The 20,542-nt window shown below is 46.5% G+C and overlaps 1 protein-coding gene and 1 long non-coding RNA gene across 3 annotated transcripts in view; one reads left to right on the forward strand and one right to left on the reverse strand.

The window, feature by feature from the left end:
* Positions 1 to 5,229, reverse strand: part of LOC105492438 (glycophorin C (Gerbich blood group)) — a 92,379-nt gene extending 87,150 nt beyond the window's left edge. The window contains exon 1 of one of the 2 annotated variants that reach the window (XM_071072552.1): positions 5,034 to 5,229. In XM_071072552.1, coding sequence (XP_070928653.1) covers positions 5,034 to 5,082 — 49 coding nt within the window. In that variant the 5' untranslated portion in view covers positions 5,083 to 5,229. The remainder of the gene's footprint in view (positions 1 to 5,033) is intronic. The other variant, XM_071072551.1, reaches the window with a different exon arrangement.
* LOC139357060 (uncharacterized) overlaps positions 1 to 20,542 on the forward strand; it is a 43,284-nt gene that overhangs the window by 2,339 nt on the left and 20,403 nt on the right. The window contains exon 2 of the long non-coding RNA XR_011609668.1: positions 9,536 to 9,717. This is a non-coding gene — a long non-coding RNA (uncharacterized lncRNA). The remainder of the gene's footprint in view (positions 1 to 9,535; positions 9,718 to 20,542) is intronic.

A 20,542-nucleotide genomic window follows, 5' to 3' on the forward strand; every position in this document is an offset into this window, starting at 1 on the left:
CGAGAGAGACTAGAATGCAATTCCATAGAGAGTTCTGAAGGAGGGGTGGTGACACCAGCAGAACGGGAGAGGGAGCAGGGACCACACAGCCAGGTAGGTCAGCAGCAAACCTTGCTCTGCCCCCATCTGCAGCTGGGGGACGCCAGGCGAGGCAGGCACCCCTCACCAAGCCCAGTGCTCACTTGTGAAGGGGCGAGAACTGCACAGGCTCTCCAGGGGCTGGAGAAGTCATGCCAGGACCTGCCTGACCCTCGCCTTGCCCAAGAAGGAACCCAGTGTCGGTGGGCCAGGCTCTGCCTGCACATGGGAAACCGGCTCATACCAGTTTCTGCCATCGGTTGAGATTTTGTATAGGAACATTGTTCTGGAAGAATGTAGAAAAATGAAAATGTATAGTAACTAAGGACAGGAGCCGGCATTCTCTCAGAAGTTCAGATTATGTAAGGATTTGAAGAAAACTCCAGGCCAAGATGAGAGGGGAGATGGGTAGGGGGAGGGAGTGGATATGAAAATGAACTCCAGCTGGGTGAGAAGGTGGGAAGGACTAGGTGGGATTCCTGGGGCCCAGCAACTGTGCCTTTAGAATTTATTTGGGGTTGACTCCTGTCCATTTCGACTTAGTATTTACTGGCCTCCAAGTCCATGCCAAGTTCTACACCAGGAACTCCTGAGTGAAGGCTTTTAAAGGCTCTTTTGGTATTGGAATGGTGGCAGTCCTGGGAGCAGGGACCTTGGGTCATCCCTGCAATCATCCACCCGCCTCAAAGTGGCTCAGCAAACAGCTCTATGTGACAGGCCCTGAGTGGGGGACAGGCAGGGTCACAGAGCCCCTGGAGAGGTCAGAATCCTGAGAAGAGGGCAGACTCAGGAATCTGTCAGGGCTTCAAACTGTGCCCACAGCCATGGTGGGTGGTTTTCTAGGCTTGGGAAACTGGGTCCTAGCAGACCAGCAGGTGAGTGTGCACCGGGCCCGCAGTGTGTTGAGGGGTCTAACCTGAGCAGTTGTAAGGGGTGCGACTGGAAAGGCAGCAGGCCTGGGACGGTGCGTGAGGGAGGGCTTGAGGGCCACCCTGAGCCAGCTGCTGAGGCAGGCAAGGACAGCAGCAGCCCAGCGCAGGCCAGGCCTGACCACAGAAAGCAGAGCATGGGCACAACGGTGGATTGGGGTGGGACACAGGCCCGGCTGAGGAGCTGGGGGTGGCAGGCAGGTCCTGAGTGTCTGTGCATGCAGTTCCTCGGTGTGCAGATCCACAGCAGCATGCCCTGCCTGGCGCATACAAGCTGCGGGCCCACATACCCTGCAACTCTCCCCTTGGGTTGGCCTCAGTTGCCTGTGGGGTCTGGCAACTGTGTTTCACCCTAAAATCTCTACAAAAAATACAAAAATTAGCCGGGTGTGGTGGTGCATGCCTGCAGTCCCAGCTACTTGGGGGTTGAGGCAGACAATCTCTTCAACGCAGGTAGTGGAGGGTGCAATGATCCGAGACGCACCACTGCAGTCCAGCCTGAATGACAGAGCACGAGCCTCTGTCTCAAAAAAAAAAAAAAAAAAAAAAAAAGGAAAGGAAAGAAAAATGCCTATCATAGCAGGTGTGCAGGGGAGACCCAGGCAAGGCCCTTACCAGGGCTTGGCATCTAAGTTTGTTGTTATTTTATCAAAAGCTAAAAACAACAGCTGTCTGGAGGGTCACTCCTGAAATTACCAGCATCCTCAGGCCAGGTTTGCGCCAATAAATTCCGTTTTCCGTTAACAAAAGCCACCGTCCAAGCCTCTGCCACTGGGCGCAGGTCCAGGCCCTTCTGCTGTTGCTCATCAGGTGACTCTGGGGAAGCAGCTGTTATTCCCACTCGCAGATGGGAAAACTGAGGTGCTGGGGTATTTCCTGTCTCTCCCAAAGCTGGTGAACATTGGAGGGCCGTCAAACCCAGGGCTGACTCCACAACACGGATGTTGCTCGGGCCTCTGCTCTGCCTCTTACTCATCATGTGATGAGGACATGTCCTTTCACTTCTGGGGCACGTTTCCTCACGGGGGTGGGGTGCTGACAGGAAACGGACAAAGGCATCAACCGACACTTCCCAGAAAAGTAATGCAGCCTCTTATGGAAGTAAGAAAACATGCTCCGTCTCACTTAATTACAGAGGCTCATTCCAAAGTGACAGCATTTTTTTTTTTAACCCCTCAGTTTGGCTAAGATAAAAAAGTGCAGTGTGAGTGAGGATGCAGGGAAATAGTGAAATAGTGACTTTCACAGGCTATTTGTGAGCATGAGAAACCAGTGTGAACTTTAGGAAAGTAGTTTCTTAAGATCGACTAACATTTTAAATGGATACATACTTTGTCCCAGAAATCAAATGCTGAGGTGGGAGAATTTATCCCAACAGTTTACAGACACAAGCACGTAAAATCCTCCTTACGCATTGTCACAGGAGTACTGTATGTGGTTTAAAAAATTAAATGAAGTCTGCATACAGCCTAAATGCCCATCAGCAGAGGAACTGGTTAAAGAAAAAAACAAGGTATAACCTTTCAGAGATATTCTGAGGGGAAAAAGCAAGATGACATTAAATATATAAAATAAGTTTTTATTATGTCAAATAAGAAATATTTGTATCAGCAAATTTACTTCTAGAAGGATTATCCTCAATAAATACAGTAATTGCCATTGAGGTAGGGAGAAAGGTGTCTTTTTCCTATTTTTAACCCTTCATTCACTGTTAACTTTACTGTTTGGTTTTGTGTTTAGAGCGTGCTGTTGGCCCACTGTGTGTGCTCAGTTACTGGAAGATGTTTTGGCTGTGGCCTCAGACAGGCACTTGAGGCATAGATGTATATACAGGTCTGCCACCCGAAGAGGCAAACTGACTTGGCTTGGCCCAACCTCTCACCCCTGTGGAGGGGACCTCTTCCTACTCATTGCAGACGAGTTCACTTGTTCCCACCACAAGCGCAGAATGCCTTGTACTTCCCACCCCTTTGCTCCCCAGGGAGCTCTGCAAGTCCCCAGAAATACTTGCCCAACCACTGGCACCCTTGGAAAGGTCCAGCTGCTGACCACCAGCGCCCTGCGACTCCGAGTGCCTGTGACATCTGGAGGAACTGAGCAATGGCTGAGGTGGAATTTCATTTGGCACTTAATGCAATCCTCTGCTTCTGCCAGAGGCGGTGTATTCTATATAAAGCTGCCAAACCTGGCCATCTTCTCACTGAGCCTTGACCTCTTCCATCCAAGGGCAAGGCCACGGATCGCTGTGCATGACTCCCGCGCAGTAAATGTGGCATTGGGACCTAGCCCAGCTGAGCTGAGCAAAGCAGGCCTGCCTGGCGGAAGTGGGTCCTCTCCACTCTAACCTCTGGCTCTGATGAGCAGCGGCTACATAAACTGAGACAGGATATAGACACATCCTGCCCGAGTTAGCAGCAAGAAATAGCCGCCCCCCTTCCGCCCCCCCCACCCCCTGCCGTTCTCGCACAGCAGGGATCCTGCCATAAATCAGTCCGAAGTCTAAAGCGGAATGGCTTGCAAGCAAGGGCTGCGCCGCTGTTTGTCTCCCAAGGCAAGTGTTGAAGGTCTGAAATCTGAGTCCTGGAGAACTGCTTGGGCGGCTGGGCTGGGCTGGGCACGGGGGCGGGGGTCAGGCAAGCCCATCCTCTTCAGACATGGGAATGCCTGTCAGCCTCACCTCCTCAGTGCCTGAATTGGAATAATGACAGTGGCTTGTGTCCCTTTAACCCAGGACCCGCCATATACACACACACAAACACGTGCTCAAGTTACACACACACGTAAACTCCGGGAACCACAGTCTCATGGACAATGATATAAACATGCCCAGCACGGATCCAGCACTTATGATGTGTCAGTCTCCGTGCCGGGACATTGATACGGACTTCTTACTGCTGGATGAGGAATCTCCTGTTATTATTCCTACTTTGCAGATGAGGAAACTGGAGCTAAGAGAGGCTGCCTTGTTTAGAGGCAGTGCAGTGATCCCAGTGCAGACTGAGGGGCCTCGCTCTCAAGTACCATTTATGCCCGCGCACTCCCAGGCCGACCCAAGCACAACCACGGGCACACGGAGTGCCGTGTACACACGTAGACCGAAGCTACGCTCCTCCATGCCAAGCTCCAGGCTCGGGCAGGGTGGGGTTGAGGCCTCACAACCCCCTGGATTTCAAAGACTTTGAGTTGGTGTCTCCAATACCCCTATCATCATCATATCAATAAGGTAACATTATCACGTGATAGGCTCAGGCTATCTCCTCTCTGACAGACTCTAAGAATAAGACCGCGGCAGGGTGGGGGATAAGAGGGATATGCATTAGGTTTTTAGGTAAAATAAAATGGTAGTTATTATTGCAAAAGTAACAGCAGAGGAAGAGCGCAGAGAGAGGCCCAGCAATGTTTCCAACCACCTACAAAGACTTTCATCGCATATGATTTCCTGTCAGCAAGAAAACGTAATGGTTTAAAAGAGAAAGAAAACAAGCAGCGAGGAATTACAAATCCCCAAAGGATCCAGGCCGCAGGATTCCCCCGCATCTGTGTGCCTTTGCAGCGCCCAGAGGAGCGAGCAAGTCCCTGGGCAAGGCTGGAGTTGCCTGGAGTTCACCAGAGCCTGCCCGGTCGGCCCCTGGCTAGGGAGCAGCACAGACGCAACTTGTCATGTGGACTCTTCCCTAACTGTTCTTTAGGGGGACAGTGCTGGCCCCACACATTTCCCATGCCCCGCACAAAGAAACAGAGAGCGGGCGACACGCCCTGGGCGGGCGGGCTGGCGGCCTCTCCAACTCGGGGCGCGTGGAGGCTGCGCGTCGCCGTCCGGGACGCGGGACAGGGACTCCGCGCAGCCCAGGCGCCGGGGAACCGGGGCTGGAGTCGGGGATCTGAGCCCAGCGGGCGCCTCCTCCGCCTGGAGGCCGGGCAAGGACCAGGACACCCGGGAGTCCGTGACCGCGGCTCGGCCCCTGGCTGCTGCGGGCCGCGGCCTCCAGTGGGTCCCCAGGACCCCTCCCCACGGCGGGTACTCACCGAGGCTGAGTGGCCGCGCCGTGCCGTTGGGGCTGCTCGTCCTGGGCATCAGCCCGGGCAGAGACCGCGGGGAAGGGCCGGACCGGGCCGGGCCGGGGGAGGGTCGCGCTCCCGGGCTCCTGACCCTCAGCGGCGAGAGGAAGCGGCACCTGGGTCACACTCCTCCCGCGCGGGCCGAGGGGAGGGGCTCTGGCCCGGAGATAGGCAGACTTCATTTTTTTTCTGCAGACTTGGCTGGTAGGGTTTCCACCCTTTTTTTTTTTTTTTTTTTTTTTTTTTTTGAACACACACCCGCCCACTTCTGAACTCTTCTTTGCTCCAACTTTCCTGCGCAAGAACCACGCTTTTCTAACCGTTTCTCTTTCCATCTGCCACTACCGGATACAGAGGTTGTGGTTGAGAATTCCCCCTGGAGTGCAGGGAAAACTCGCCAGTGTGACTTGCTGGCCTGGCCCAGCACTGTCGGGAATGGTGACCAAATAGGGCAGACCTGTGTTGAAATCTTGGCTGGCTGCGCGGCCGCTGGATAGCTGGGCGGCCTCTCTGAGCTAGCCACGGGGCATTTGTCCCTGGAGGGAGTCCCTGTCTTCTTGGCCTTTGGGGGCCCTGTACCCATGGATGGGGTGTTGAGCAAAGATCGTTCCAAAACAGGAAGAATTGCTGGACAAGGGTTGTGATTTGTTCCCATTGCTTTTGTCTGAAGCTGCCAGACACAGTGCAGTTTGCGAATTCGCTCTACTTTTGCCATGAAAACCTCCACAAGGATTTCGTTACATATCTTGGTTGGTTAAATGCAGTCAACTGGCACCACCTACAAAAAAGTGTATCATAGCATTATCTGCCCCTTCTGCCCAGAGACAAGGGCAGGGAACTTGAGGCCCTTGTTTTAAATCCCCGCCCAGGGGAACACCCTGTGCTTCTCCTGTGTGATATCTGAACCGTCCTGTGCTGCTTTTCTTTCTTTTTTTTTTTTTAATTGTACTTTAAGTTCTAGGGTACATGTGCACAACGTGCAGGTTTGTTACATATGTATACATGTGCCATGTTGGTGTGCTGCACCCATTAACTCGTCATTTACATTAGGTATATCTCCTAATGCTATCCCTCCCCCTCCCGCCACCCCACCACAGGCCCAGGTGTGTGATGTTCCGCTTCTTGTGTTCAAGTGATCTCATTGTTCAGTTCCCACCTGTGAGTGAGAACATGCGGTGTTTGGTTTTCTGTTCTTGTGTTAGTTTGCTGAGAATGATGGTTTCCAGCTGCATCCATGTCCCTACAAAGGACATGAACTCATCCTTTTTTATGGCTGCATAGTATTCCATGATGTGTATGTGCCACATTTTCTTAATCCAGTCTGTCATTGATGGTTATTTGGGTTGGTTCCAAGTCTTTGCTATTGTGAATAGTGCCGCAATAAACATATGTACTTTATAGTTCCCCAAGCACTTTTGTGACGCCCTCGTCTCCCCTACCTTCTGCCATTAAGGCCTGTCCTGCACAATCCAGAGAGCCAGGTCAGTTGTCTGTACAATGTATGGGCGGTGCCTTTGGGGCTGTCATCTGCATTGAATACAATGAGAGGCTGAGCCCTGGAGATGTGCAACACAGAGGCTTTGCTCACCTCTACCTGGGCTGCACAAACTCCAGGCCTTCTTGACGCAGTGGGAAAGCACTTATGATTCACTTTAGTTAGATCATGAAGAAGCCCCGATGCTGACAGATCTTTAGTCCAACTGCCATGTGCAGCACAGCCATGTTGAATTGAAATAAACTCCTTACCGAATGCCCTGAGTCTTGATTTCCTCATCTATAAAATGGAGGCAAGAACACCTGCATTCCAGGGTTTTACAGAGGCAGTGATTGTAGAATCACAGTGGGACAGAAAAGGCATTTAATAAACAGAAACAAGCAATGATTAATTCATTTATTTTTATTTTTTATTTTCTGAGACGGAGTTTTTGCTCTTGTTGCCCAGGCTGGAGTGCAATGGCACGATCTCGGCTCACCACAACCTCCGCCTCCTGGGTTCAAGCAATTTTCCTGCCTCAACCTCCCAAGTACCTGGGATTACAAGCCTGTGCCTCCACGCCTGGCTAATTTTGTATTTTTAGTAGAGACAGGGTTTCTCCATGTTGGTCAGACTGGTCTCGAACTCCCGACCTCAGGTGATACGCCCGCCTTGGCCTTCCAAAGTGCTGGGATTGTAGGCGTGAGCCACCGCGCCCATGATTAACAGTTTAACTTTTTTTTTTTTTTTTTTTTTGGTAATACATACATTTATGTCTAGGTGGAACAGTAGTCCGCCTCCCCTGTCCTGAGAGAAAATAACTTTAATTATCTGAAATGCAGCTGGAAAGTTGGAAAGAAGCAGAAAGTCCTGCCAGGTAACAAAGAATAAGTCATTAGGTCATTGCAGCACACTTAGAGACTTTTACAGACTCATTTAGAACCTACTGGCCTTAGACATAATCATAAGCGATTTCCTTAATTTCTTAGGGTAGGATGGGTTGAAGGTATCAAAATGTTCCAGAGAATTCCTTACAGAAAAGAAGCCAAAAAAATTAATAAACTGACTAAACAGCGAATATTGAAAGCCCCACAAACTGCAGAGGTCAGATACAAGAACGAAGTAGCATTTGTTACAGAACTAAAACAATCTCAGCTCCAGCCATCACTGGAGGATGTGACAGTTCCTTGTGCTATTAAAGAGCCAGGGCTTTGGAACTCAATCTGGGTTAGTTACTCTCCTGCCTACTAGTTGTGTAACCTTCAGCATTTTACTTTCTTTCTCTGAGCCTCAATTTTCTCATCCTGGAAATTGGAGCAATCTGCAAAGTTAGGCTGTTGTGAGTAATATATTCGATATTAATGGGGTAATTACAATGAAAGTACACTGGAGTTACGTAAAGATACTGGCCCCCTTCCTCCTCTAACACATACTTTATTTATAGTAAGGACCCCAGGTCATTTGAAAAAGAAAGTAAATAGTGTTTTCATAGTGTGTAGCAAATTATCTAGCAGGGAAACATTTGATATATTTTGGAAAATTTAACTATGAAAGTGTCTAATGTTAAATAAATGACTGTTATTTTAAGAAGGGAAAATAATCATATAAAAAATTTAATTATATGACAACAGTCTGACATTAAGTCAAGAAATGCATCATTAGTGTGTCTTCATGTGTTGGATATTTATTCATGAAGTTAAAAAAACTCAGCTATATCTTGCAACAAAAAACCAGTTCTTATCTTGTCTAGTTCCCATAAATACTCTTAAACAGAGTATTGCCAAGAGTCCATTGTAAAGATGAGAACCCAGAGGTTCAGAGCAGTGACAAGAACTTGCTCTGCAGTGCAGGCGGGATTGACGGTTCTAGCTGTGTCTTCATTGACTGTACTGTGGCTGATACAAGCTGCAGAGCCCTCCAAGGTGTGAGATGGTGTGATCCAGTCCTGGGAGGTGAATTTTCTCTTCGTCTTCAGGGAAGAAACTGCTCATGGGAAACTGCCCTACAAATCTTCAGTGCTAGTTCCTTATTGGGAGCAGGGTTGGAGGTCCCCTGCTGCTGTTGCTGTCTCCTGGGTGAACCCTTACAGACAGTGGTGGGTAGATGTTACTTGAGCCCTTTAATGAAAGGTTTTGCCCCTCATCACAGTAACACATGCTTTTAGTGCAAAAAGAAAAAAAATAAATAGAGAAAAAGCCAAAAAGATACCTAAACCCTAAGAATTGTTGGCAATCTCTAGCACATTAAAGCTATTTACCTTTAGTCTTTTTTATGCATTTATGAATATTTGCTTTATATTCTTGAGATTTTACTGAATGTGGGATTTCAAGTGCTGAGCTTTTACTACCAAACATTATGTCACGAGCATTTTCTCATATAAAAGTAGAAAAGCTCTTTAACTCATTTTAATTACTAGGTTGTTTCCTTTTCTTTGCTAGTTGAATAGTGCTGTGATAAACCATATGAACTTAAATATCTGGATTTCATAAATTTTTCCTTAGCGTATATTCCGACAAGCAGAATTACTCAATCAAAGGTTAGAAGTGTATTTAAAGCTTTTGATACATTCATAAGTTGTGGCTGTAACCTTTACTTTCTTTCCAATCAAGAGTACCAGTGTTTATCTCAGAGTCTCTTGCCAGAACTAAACAGTAACTTTAAAATCATAGTTAATTCTGTAGATAAGCAACATATGTAGTTATTTGTGTTAGCATTTTCTTTGATTACCAGAGAGGCCGAATATGCAGTCACATGCTTATTTATAAATCGCAGGTTCTTCTAGGTGACTATTTTATTCACACTGTTTCCTCATTTGGAGGTGTGATAGTTAATACTGAATGTCAACTTGACTGGATTGAAGGATACAAAATATTAATCCTGGGTATGTCTGTGAGGGTGTTGCCAAAAGAGATTATTAACATTTGGGTCAGTGGGCTGGGGAAGGTAATCCACCTTAATCTGGTGGGCACCATCTAACCAGCCTCCATCTAATCAGCAGGCAGAAAAACGTGAAAACAAGGAATGGATCTGGCCTCCCAGCCTACATCTTTCTCCCGAAAGACAGACTTTCTGCCCTCGAACGTCAGACTCCAAGTTCTTCAGTTTGGGGACTTGGACTGGCTCTCCTTCCTCCTCAACTTGCAGACAGCCTATTGTGGGACCTTGTGATCATGTAAGGTAATGCTTAATAAGCTCCACTATACACACACACACACACACACACACACACATATATACACATATATATATAAGTCATATATATACATATATACAAGTATATATATATACAAGTATATATATACACATACATACACATATAAGTCATATATATACATATATACAAGTATATATATACACATATATACACACACACACACACATATATATATATATATATATATAGAGAGAGAGAGAGAGAGAGAGAGAGATCCTATTAGTTCTGTCCCTCTAAGAGAACCTTGACTAATACAAATTTTGGTACCAGGAGTGGTTCTAGAGGAACAGAATATTAAGGATGGAGTTCTTTCATTGGTTTGGGGGTTTCTGGAGTTGGCTGCTTAAGATGATTAGACCCCAAAATGCTAAGGACTCTATTTTTAATAGCATGGAGAACACTGAGAGTCCTTGGCATGAACTGTTTAGAGAGTTATGCAAAATAAATGCATTTGACACTCCTGACTCACTGCTCGTAAGAGGCAAGGAGTTTAGTGACTCTATACATAATACCTTTCATCATATGTGGAGAAACAAGGAAAATAATGAAGCTGGTTGGTTGCTCCTAAGTTCAGGGACATCGTGATGAAAGAAAATGATGAACTCAGGATTCTGTCACCTGGTTTCAGAAGCAGATACTGAGTCTCAAATCTGCTAATATTGCCCTGAGTGAGAGTCTTAACTTCTGTGGAGAAAGAACTGAAATTGTGGAAACACAGACACAAGCTCTTATCACACTAGTGGCTGACCTGCAACGAAAGATACATGCACAGCCTCACCAGGTGTCTACTGTTAGAGTGAGGGCATTGATTGGAAAAGAATGGTACCCTGCAACTTGGAATGGGGACATGTGGGAGGACCCTGATGAAGCTGGGGGCACTGAATTAGTAATCTCTGATGAACCTTTTTTGCCAGAAGGGACAGCTTCCCCATCCCCAGTAGTGGCAACATCCCCTCTCCCACCCATGCTACTATCAGCCTTTCCACCTTTGTCTGAAGAGAGAAATCCTATGCTATCTGAGGCAACAGTGATTGTCTCCCTTGAGACAGTTGCCAGGCAAAATAACGTTAATTCTCCTCAGAAGCCACCCCCAACATCTCTGCTTCTAGGCCTGTAACTAAACTAAAGTCTTGGTGGGCCCCTGGAGGTCAAGTTCTGAGTGTGACCCATGCGGAGGTACGCTACATTCGAAAAGAACTGCTTGAGTTCTTTAATTTATGTAAACTGCAATCTGGAGAACAGGCATGGGAATGGAAATTAAGGGTATGGGATAATGGTGGAAGGAATATAAGAGTCGAATCAGGCTGAATTTATTGATTTGGGCCCACTAAGTAGGGACTTTGCATTTAATATTGAAGCTTGGGGAGTTAAAAAAAAGTTCTAATAGTTTATTGACTTGGTTAGCTGAACTATGGATTAAAAGATGGCCCACTGTGAGTGAGCTGGAAATGCCTGATTTCCCTTGGTTTAATTTAGAGGAAGGGATCCAAAGGCTTAGGGAGATTGTGATGGCAAAGTGGATTAGTCACTTTAGACCTGCTCATCTCAACTGGGAGGGTTTCAAAGATATACTCTTGACCAATTCCTTGAGAAATAGATTTTTGAGGGCAGCACCTGCATCTTTGAAGAGCTCTGTATTGCTCTTCTCTGTATGTCAGATCTAACTGTAGGAACCACAGTCACTCAGCTACAAAATTTAAATACAATGGGAATAATTGGATCCCGAGGTGGCAGGGGCCAAGTGGCAGCACTCAACTGTCAAAGGCAAGATGGCCATAGCTACTGTAATGGACAGCAGAAACAAAGCGACAATAAGAATAGTCTGAATTGTGTAGAGCTCTGGCATTGTCTAAATAATCATGGTGTTCCTAGAAGTGCAATTGATAGGAAGCCTACTGCATTCCTACTTAAATTATACAAACAGAAAATTTCTAGGTCAAATGGACAAAATACTAATTTGAATTATGAAACGAGAGAATCACGATCCCTCAATCAGTTTTCAGACTTGAGCCAGTTTACAGACCCAGAACCCCTTGAATGAAGGGGAGGCTGGGTCCCCTTGATGAAGGACCCCACTACATTACTGACAATTTATGCAATGAATCTTTCTCCCATCCTTTCCCAAGGAGACCTCTAGCCTTTTACCAGGGTGACTGTGCACTGGGGAAATGGAAATGATCAGACATTTCAGGGACTACTAAACACTGGCTCTGAGCTGATGTTGATTCCAGGGGACCCAAACTGTCATTGTGGTTCTCCAGTTAAAGTAGGAGGTTATGGAGGTCAGGTAATTAATGGGGTTTTAGCTCAGATTTGACTTACAGTGGGCCCAGTGAGTCCCTGGACTCATCCCTGGTCATTTTCTGTGTGCCAGATTGCAGAATTGGTATAGACATATTTAGCAGCTGGCAGAACCCCCACATTGGCTACCTGACTGGTAGGGTGAGGGCTATTATTGTGGGAAAGGCCAAATGGAAGCCATTAGAGCTGCCACTACCTAGAAAAATAGCAAATCAAAAAAGAATACCACATCCCTGCAGGGATTGTGGAGATTAGTGCCACCATCAAGGACTTAAAAGACGCAGGGGTGGTGATTCCCACAACATCCTCATTCAACTCTCCCATTTGGCCTGTGCAGAAGACAGATGGATCTTGGAGAATGACAGTGGATTATCGTAAGCTTAACCAAGTGGTGACTCCAATTGCAGCTGCTCTACCAGATGTGGTTTCATTGCTTGAGTAAGTTAACACGTCTCCTGGTACCTGGTATGCAGCCATTGACTTGGCAAATGCCTTTTTCTCCATTCCTGTCCATAAGGCCCACCTAAGGCAATTTGCCTTCAGCTGTTAAGGCCAGCAATATACCTTTACTATCCTACATCAGGGTATATCAACTCTCCGGCTTTGTGTCATAATATTATTCAGAGATACCTTGATCACTTTTTGCTTCTGCAAGATATCACACTGGTCCATTACATTTATGACATTATGCTGATTGGATCCAGTGAGCAAGAAGTAGCGAACACACAGGACTTATTGGTAAGACATTTGTGTGCCAAAGGATGGGAAATAAATTTGACTAAAATTCAGGGAACTTCTACCTCAGTAAAATTTCTTGGAGTCCAGTGGTGTGGGGCCTGTCAAGATATTCCTTCTTAGATAAAGGATAAGTTGCTGCATTTAGCCCCTCCTACAACCAAGAAAGAGGCACAACATCTAGTGGGCCTCTTTGGATTTTGGAGGCAACACATTCCTTATTTGGGTGTGTTACTCTGGCCCATTTATTAAGTGACCTGAAAGGCTGCCAGTTTTGAGTGGGGTCCAGAACGAAGAAGGCTCTGCAACAGGTCCAGGCTGCTGTGCAAGCTGCTCTGCCACTTGTGCTATATGACCCAGCAGATCCAATGGTGCTTGAGATGTTAGCCTTTGGGAAGCTCCATAGGTAAATCACAGTGGAAACCTCTAGGATTTTGGATCAAGGCCCTGCCATCTCCTGCAGATAGCTACTCTCCTTTTGAGAGACAGCACTTGGCCTGTTACTGGGCTTTGGTGGAAACTGAGCATTTGACCATGGGTTATTGAGTCACCATGTGACCTGAGCTGCCTGCCATGAACTAAGTGATTTCTGACCCATCTAGCCATAAAGTGGGTCATGCACAGCAGCATTCCATCATCAAATGGAAGTGATATATACCTGATCAGGTTCGAGCAGGTCCTGAAGGCACAAGTGAGTTACATGAGGAAGTGGCTCAAATGTCCATGGTCTCCTCTACTGCCACCCTGCCTTCTCTCCCCCAGCCTGCACTGATGGCCTCATAAGGAGTTCCCTAGGATCAGGTGACAGAGGAAGAGAAGACTAAGGCCTGGTTCACAGATGGTTCTGCACGATATGTAGGCACCACCCAAAAGTGGAGAGCTGTATAGCACTACAGCCCCTTTCTAGGACATCCTTGAAGGACAACAATGAAGGGAAATCTTCCCAGTGGGCAGAACTTCAAGCAGTACACCTGGTTGTGCACTTTGCATGAAACGAGAAATAGTCAGATGTGTGATTACATACTGATTCGTGGGCTGTAGCCAACAGTTTGACTGGATGGTCAGGAATTTGGAAGAAACATGACTGGAAAATTGGTGACAAAGAAATTTGGAGAAGAGGTAAGGGAATGGACCTCTCTGAGTGGTCAAAAACTGTGAAGATATTTGTATCCCATGTGAGTGCTCACCAACGGGTGACCTTAGCAGAGGAGAAGTTTAATAATCAAGTGGATAGGATGACTCGTTTTGTGGACTCCACTCAGCCTCTTTCCCCAGCCATCCCTGTCATTGCCCAATGGGCCCTTGAACAAACTGGCCATGATGACAGGGATGGAAGTTAAGCATGGGTTCAGCAACGTGGACTTCCACTCACCAAGGCTGACATGACTACAGCCACTGCTGGTGCCCAATTTGCCAGTAGCAGAGACGAACATTGAGCCCTCCATATGGCACCATTCCTTGGGGTGACTAGCCAGTTACCTGGTAGCAGGTTGATTATATTGCACCTCTTCCCATCATGGAAAGGATAGAGATTTGTCCTCACTGGAATAGATACTTACTGTGGATATGGGTTAGCCTATCCTGAATGCAATGCTTCTGCCAAGACTACCACCTGTGGACTCACAGAATGCCATATCCACCATCATGGTATTCCACACAGCATTGACTCTGACCAAGGCACTGTTTTTACAGCTAAAAAAGTGTAGCAGTGGGCTCATTCTCATGGAATTCACTGGTCTTACCATGTTCCCCATCATCCTGAAGCAGCTGGATTGATAGAATGGTAGAATGGCCTTCTGAAGTCACAATTACAATGCCAACTAGGTGACAATACTTGGCAGGGCTGGGGCAAAGTTCTCCAGAAGGCCATGTATGCTCTGCATTGGCGTCCAATATATGGTACTATTTCTCCCATAACCAAGATTCACGGGTCCAGGAATCAAGGGGTGGAAGTGGAAATGGCACCACTTACCATCACCCCTCAAAATTTTTGCTTCCTGTTCCCATGACATTACGTTCTGCTGCTAGAGGTCTTAGTTCCAGAGGGAGGAACAGTGCCACCAGGAGACACAAGAATGATTCCATTAAACTGGAAGTTAAGATCGCACCTGGACACTTTGGGATCCTCCTACCTTTAAGTCAACAGGCTAAGAAGGGAGTTACCGTGTTGGCTGGGTGATTGACCCGGACTACCAAGATGAAATCAGTCTACTCCTCCACAACGGAGGTATGGGAGAGTGTGCATGGAATACAGGAGATCTATTAGGGTGTCTTAGTATTACCATGCCCTGTGATTAAGATCAATGGGAAACTACAACAGCTCAATTCAGGCAGGACTACGGATGTCCCAGACCCCTCAGGAAAGGGTTGGGTCACTCCACTAGCAAAAACAACATGACCTGCTGTGGTGCTTGCTGAAGGCAAAGGGAATACAGAATAGGTAGTAGAAGAAGGTAGTCATCAATACCAGCTACGACCACATGACCAGCTGCAGAAACAGGACTGTAATTGTCAGGAATATTTCCTCATTCTTTTGCTAAAAACATATTTGTGTTTGTATACACTTGTACTAAGAAAATACATTCATTTTATTTCCTTTTATCATGTGACATAAGATTTATTGACTTCATATCAACATTTAAGTATTGTTAATTTTATGTAAGAGCATTTGGGTTGGGGATTGGTGCATTTTCGGTTGTATGAAGGATAGTTGTATTATGTTAGATGTAAATATGACCTTATTATTGTCTTTATTTGGAGATTGTGTATGATCTCAGAAGATGTGTATGCATTCAAATGGACTAGGGGTGAACTTATGATGGTTAATACTGAGTATCAACTTGATTGGATTGATGCATAAAAAGTATTAATTCTGGGTGTGTCTGTGTGGGTGTTCCAAAAGAGATTAACATTTGAGTCAGTGGGCTGGGGAAAGCAGATCCACCCTTAATCTGGTGGACAAAATCTAATCAGCTCCCAGTGAATGTAAAGCAGGCAGAAAAATGTAAAAAGGAGAGGTGGGCCTAACCTCCCAGCCTACATCTTTCACCCATGCTGGATGCCTCCGGCCCTCGAACATCAGACTCCAAGTTCTTCAGTTTTGGGACTGGCTCTCCTTGCTCCTCAGCTTGCAGACAGCCTATTGTGGGACTTTGCGATCATATAAGTTAATACTTAATAAACTTTGCTCTCTCCTCTCTCTCTCTCTCTCTCTCTCTCTCTCTCTCTCTCTCTCTCTCTCTCTCTCTATATATATATATATATATATATATATATATATATATATACACATACATTCATTCTACTAGTTCTGTCCCTCTAAGAGAACCCTGACTAATACAGAAGGAGTGGCAATTTTTTTTTAAAATTTATATGAACTTTTTATATGCAAAAGAAAACATCACCTTTTAATGTGTATTGCACATATCTTCTCTTTTGGCCTTTTTCTGGTTCTTTTCAATTAACACAGAAACATAGTTTGATTTACATGATTGGTAAGTTGGTAGCTTTTAAGAAAACCCAAGTCCAGCTATGCACATTTTATGATGGATGTGGACAAGAAGGAGAAGTTTATTTTGTTCATGCTGCCATAGGCTCCTTCTAAAGAGGTGGACAGTAGGAGGTGGGGACCATCGAGGGTGGGGACAGAGAGACAGCCTTGTATCTGATCTAGACACAGAGAGGTTAGTGGCCACTGTCACGCGTGTCCGTGTGAAGAGACGACCAAACAGGCTTTATGTGAGCAACAAGGCTGTTTATTTCACCTGGGTGCAGGCGAGCTGAGTCTGAAAAGAGAGTCAGCAAAGCGTGGTGGGTTTATCATTAGTTCTTACAGGTTTTGGGATAGGCGGTGGAGTTAGGAGCAATGTTTTGCGGGCAGGGGGTGGATCTCACAAAGTACATTCTCAAGGGTGGGGAGAATTACAAAGAACCTTCTTAAGGGTGGGGGAGATTACAAAGAACCTTCTTAAGGGTGGGGGAGATTACAAAGAACCTTCTTAAGGGTGGGGGAGATTACAAAGAACCTTCTTAAGGGTGGGGGAGATTACAAGGTACATTGATCAGTTAGGCTGGGGCAGAAACAAATCACAATGGTGGAATGTCATCAGTTAAGGCTATTTTCACTTCCTTTGTGGATCTTCAATTGCTTCAGGCCATCTGGATGTATACGTGCAGGTCACTGGGGATATGATGGCTTAGCTTGGGCTCAGAGGCCTGACAGTCACAAGCTCCCAGCCTTGACTGGTCATCTATCCTCCTCTTTCTCAGCAGAATGTTCTTTCTGAGAATTCATTAATGGAGTGGTTTGAAGGCTCAGAGGAGTGCCTCCACGCAAGGGAGGAGACCTTATCATGCCTGCTCAGACTGAGCTGATAGATCCTCTTTCTTTTAGAAGTTGCTAAAGGTTGGCTCTCACCATGCAAGGTAGATAGATGGGAAACCACTGTAGGGGCCAAGAGAAAACTCCCTTGCGCTCTGAAGATTCACTGAAAAGTTACCTCGCAAAGGACAGATTAGCTGGAGAAAAGGTCTACAAGTTTATTTTAACATGCATAGCATAGGAGCATTGTAGAATAATTACCCAATTAACCAATGAGGTACTTCTATATCCTTTTTCTTAGGAGAAGGAGAAATGGGGAAGTGTATTGGTCCATTCTCACATTGCTATAAAGAACTACCTGAGACTGGATCGTTTCTAAAGAAAAGAGCCTTCATTGACTCACAGTTCTGCAGCCTGTACAGGAAGCATGACTGGGGCTTACAGTCATGGCAGAAGGGGAAGCAGGAATGTCTTGCATGACTGGAGAAGGAGGAAGAGAGAGAAAGGGGAGGTGCTACACACTTTTAAACAACCAGAACTTGTGAGAACTGTTATCACAAGAACAGAAAGCAGGAAGTCCACCTCCCTCCATGATTCAGTCACTTCCTACCAGGGCACTCATCCGACATTGGGGATTACAATTCGACATCTGATTTGGGTGGAGACACAAATCCAACCTCTGTGATTCAGTCACTTCCTACCAGGGCACTCATCCGACACTGGGGATTACAACTCGATGTGTGATTTGGGTGGAGACACAAATCCAAACCATATTAGGAAGTTTGGGTAATTTTAGGAGAGTAGTAAGTGATTTTTAGAGAAATTCAATGGGCTTGAAGAACATACAATGACCTGTCACAAACTGTTGCCCCTGCAGAACAGATCATGGTTTGTGACAAAAGTCTGCCCAGGAGTGTTGATAGACTTCAGTCTTTCTTCCTGCCATGTGAGTTCAGTTAATGAAAGCTCAGGGAAGGGACCAGGGATCATTGCTTTCTTCTTAGGAAGGTTCAGACTTTAGACAGATTAAGGAACTCCAGAGAACAACTTCATCCTGGGCTTTGGGAGAGAGAGGAGTAAGAGACAGGGGTGTTGGTGGGGAGGTCGGAAAGGGGAAGGCCAGACAGACTTTGAGGCTTCTTCAGTTCAGCCTGTCAAAGGGTCATATTTTGAGGTATCGATTTCTGAGCCCCAGCAGCACCCAAGCATTGTGTCCTCGAGGCTGTGGGAGCTGTAGTCTACTCCCCTGACTTACAGCAGCACCTCATTCAAGGGTAGATCTTTCAGCATCCAGAATGGCCCCCTTCTGGAAGCTTCCTAATGGGCATCTCTAAGAGAACCGGAACAGCATAAAAACCCAATGGGAACACTGGGTGGTCTGGGGTGGGCTGAGATGATGCATAGGCCAGCCTCAACTGCTGGTGTGCGGCAGTTGAGAAAAGTTGGGAAGCTTCAGACTACGGGCAAAAAAAAGAAAAGAAAGAAAGAAAGAAAGAAAGAGCCCAGAGAAATGTGAGGCAGAGCTTGAATTTCTAGCAAAAAAGGAGACAACATATAGCAACCTGGGTGGTTCAGATGCTCTAGGAAGTGCGTATTTTTCCCTAAAAATGCATCGCAGCAGGCACAGGATTGTAGGACCCATTTCCTGAGCATATGGGTAGTATTAACTGTCACAGCTAATTGTCACAATAGATGGTGCTTTGTTTTTGTTTGTTTTCCTGTTCGCTCTTCATTTTACAGAAGCTGGGGACCAGAGGGGTGACTCAGTGCCTGAGCTGGAATTCCATCCAGGGCTGTCGCCTTCTAAAGCCCTGCCATGGCAGTGCTGCCAGCTCACTCTCCTTGGGCACCTTCCCACCTCTCACACCCCTGTGTCCTTGTGGACTCCTGGTGCCACGGCACAGCTGGATGGGGGTGATTCATGCTGGACACCTGAGACACAAGGAGAGGAGGCAGGGAGCTGCTGAAAGAGGTTCAGTTAAAAACTTCCAACAATGAGGGAGTGAGTTACCAACTTTCAGGAAGCCTTGTTTGGGTCCCAGCCCTTTTCCCTTTAGGTATAAGTTATTGGTATGACACTGAACTAACATATTGCATCTCCAGCTGCTCCCTGCTGAGCTCTGGAGCCCACTAAGGCATGAAAGCAGCTCCTCCTTAGGCCTTTGTTGTGGCTTTTTTCTCTTTTTGGCCAACAGGAGAGAGGAATTTGGCAATTATGCAGATGGGGTCTCTCAGAATCCAGCCCTGTGAAGAATAGGTGAAAAGTCTATCTGGGCATGGTGCTCTGAGTAGTCGTCTGGACATGGTATCCTGGGTGTGGAGACTTAGTTTCCTTCTCTGGGGAAGAATTCACCTTCTTTTGTTAATGTAGATACCAGCGAGGGGATTCATGACAATTGAATTTCTTTTGGAGAAACTTCCCAAGGAAAACTTCAGAGAAAGCCCCTCCACGTGCTTTGGGAGAGAAAGAGGATCCAGAGACAGGGGGCAGGGGGACAGTCAAAGAGACCTTGGTCTGAGACTGCTCCTTAGTACAAAGCACTCAGCATGCCCCAGTACCACACTTTGGGGTATTATTTTCTTTTTTTTTTTTTTCTTTTTTTTTTGAGACGGAGTCTCGCTCTGTCGCCCAGCCCAGGCTGGAGTGCAGTGGCGCGATCTCGGCTCACTGCAAGCTCCGCCTCCCGGGTTCACGCCATTCTCCTGCCTCAGCCTCCCGAGTAGCTGGGACTACAGGCGCCCACAACCGCGCCCGGCTAATTTTTTGTATTTTTAGTAGAGACGGGGTTTCACCGTGGTCTCGATCTCCTGACCTTGTGATCCGCCCGCCTCGGCCTCCCAAAGTGCTGGGATTACAGGCGTGAGCCACCGCGCCCGGCCTGGGGTATTATTTTCTGAGCCCCAACAGCGACCAAGAAGGGGGAACAGAATGGTAATTATGTTTGCCACAATTTTGCTATAAGGTTTGCACAGGTGACCTCACTCAGTTTCCAGAACGGTCTCACAAGCAAGGACAGAGCAGGATTTAGAATGTGGCAGATGTGGCCTCTCGTTCCTGGTTCACCTCCTGCCGCTTTGCTGAGTGACTTTGCCCCCAAGTAGGTTAATGACATCTGTGTCTGATATGCTCTGAAGGGTTGGGGCAGGCTCCCCTGGGAGGTTTGCAGCTTCATTAATGGTGATAAAGACAAAGGCTTCATAATGCTGTAGAAAAAACTAGAAAATACCATGTGAAATAAACGCACATGTGTGGATTAGCTGTGCCATGACCACATCCAGATATAACTACTTCCACCCACAGGTGGGAATGGTCATACCAAGGCCATGGGACATGGGTGACTATTTATTTTCTTAACTTTTTTTTTTTTCTCATTTATAAGTTCCTTCAAGTATTTGGCTCAAGTTTGTAGATTTAGCATGTTTTGTACTCT

The sequence above is a fragment of the Macaca nemestrina genome, chromosome 11 (genome assembly GCF_043159975.1).
Source record: "Macaca nemestrina isolate mMacNem1 chromosome 11, mMacNem.hap1, whole genome shotgun sequence".
In the NCBI taxonomy this organism is placed as follows: Eukaryota; Metazoa; Chordata; class Mammalia; order Primates; family Cercopithecidae; genus Macaca; species Macaca nemestrina.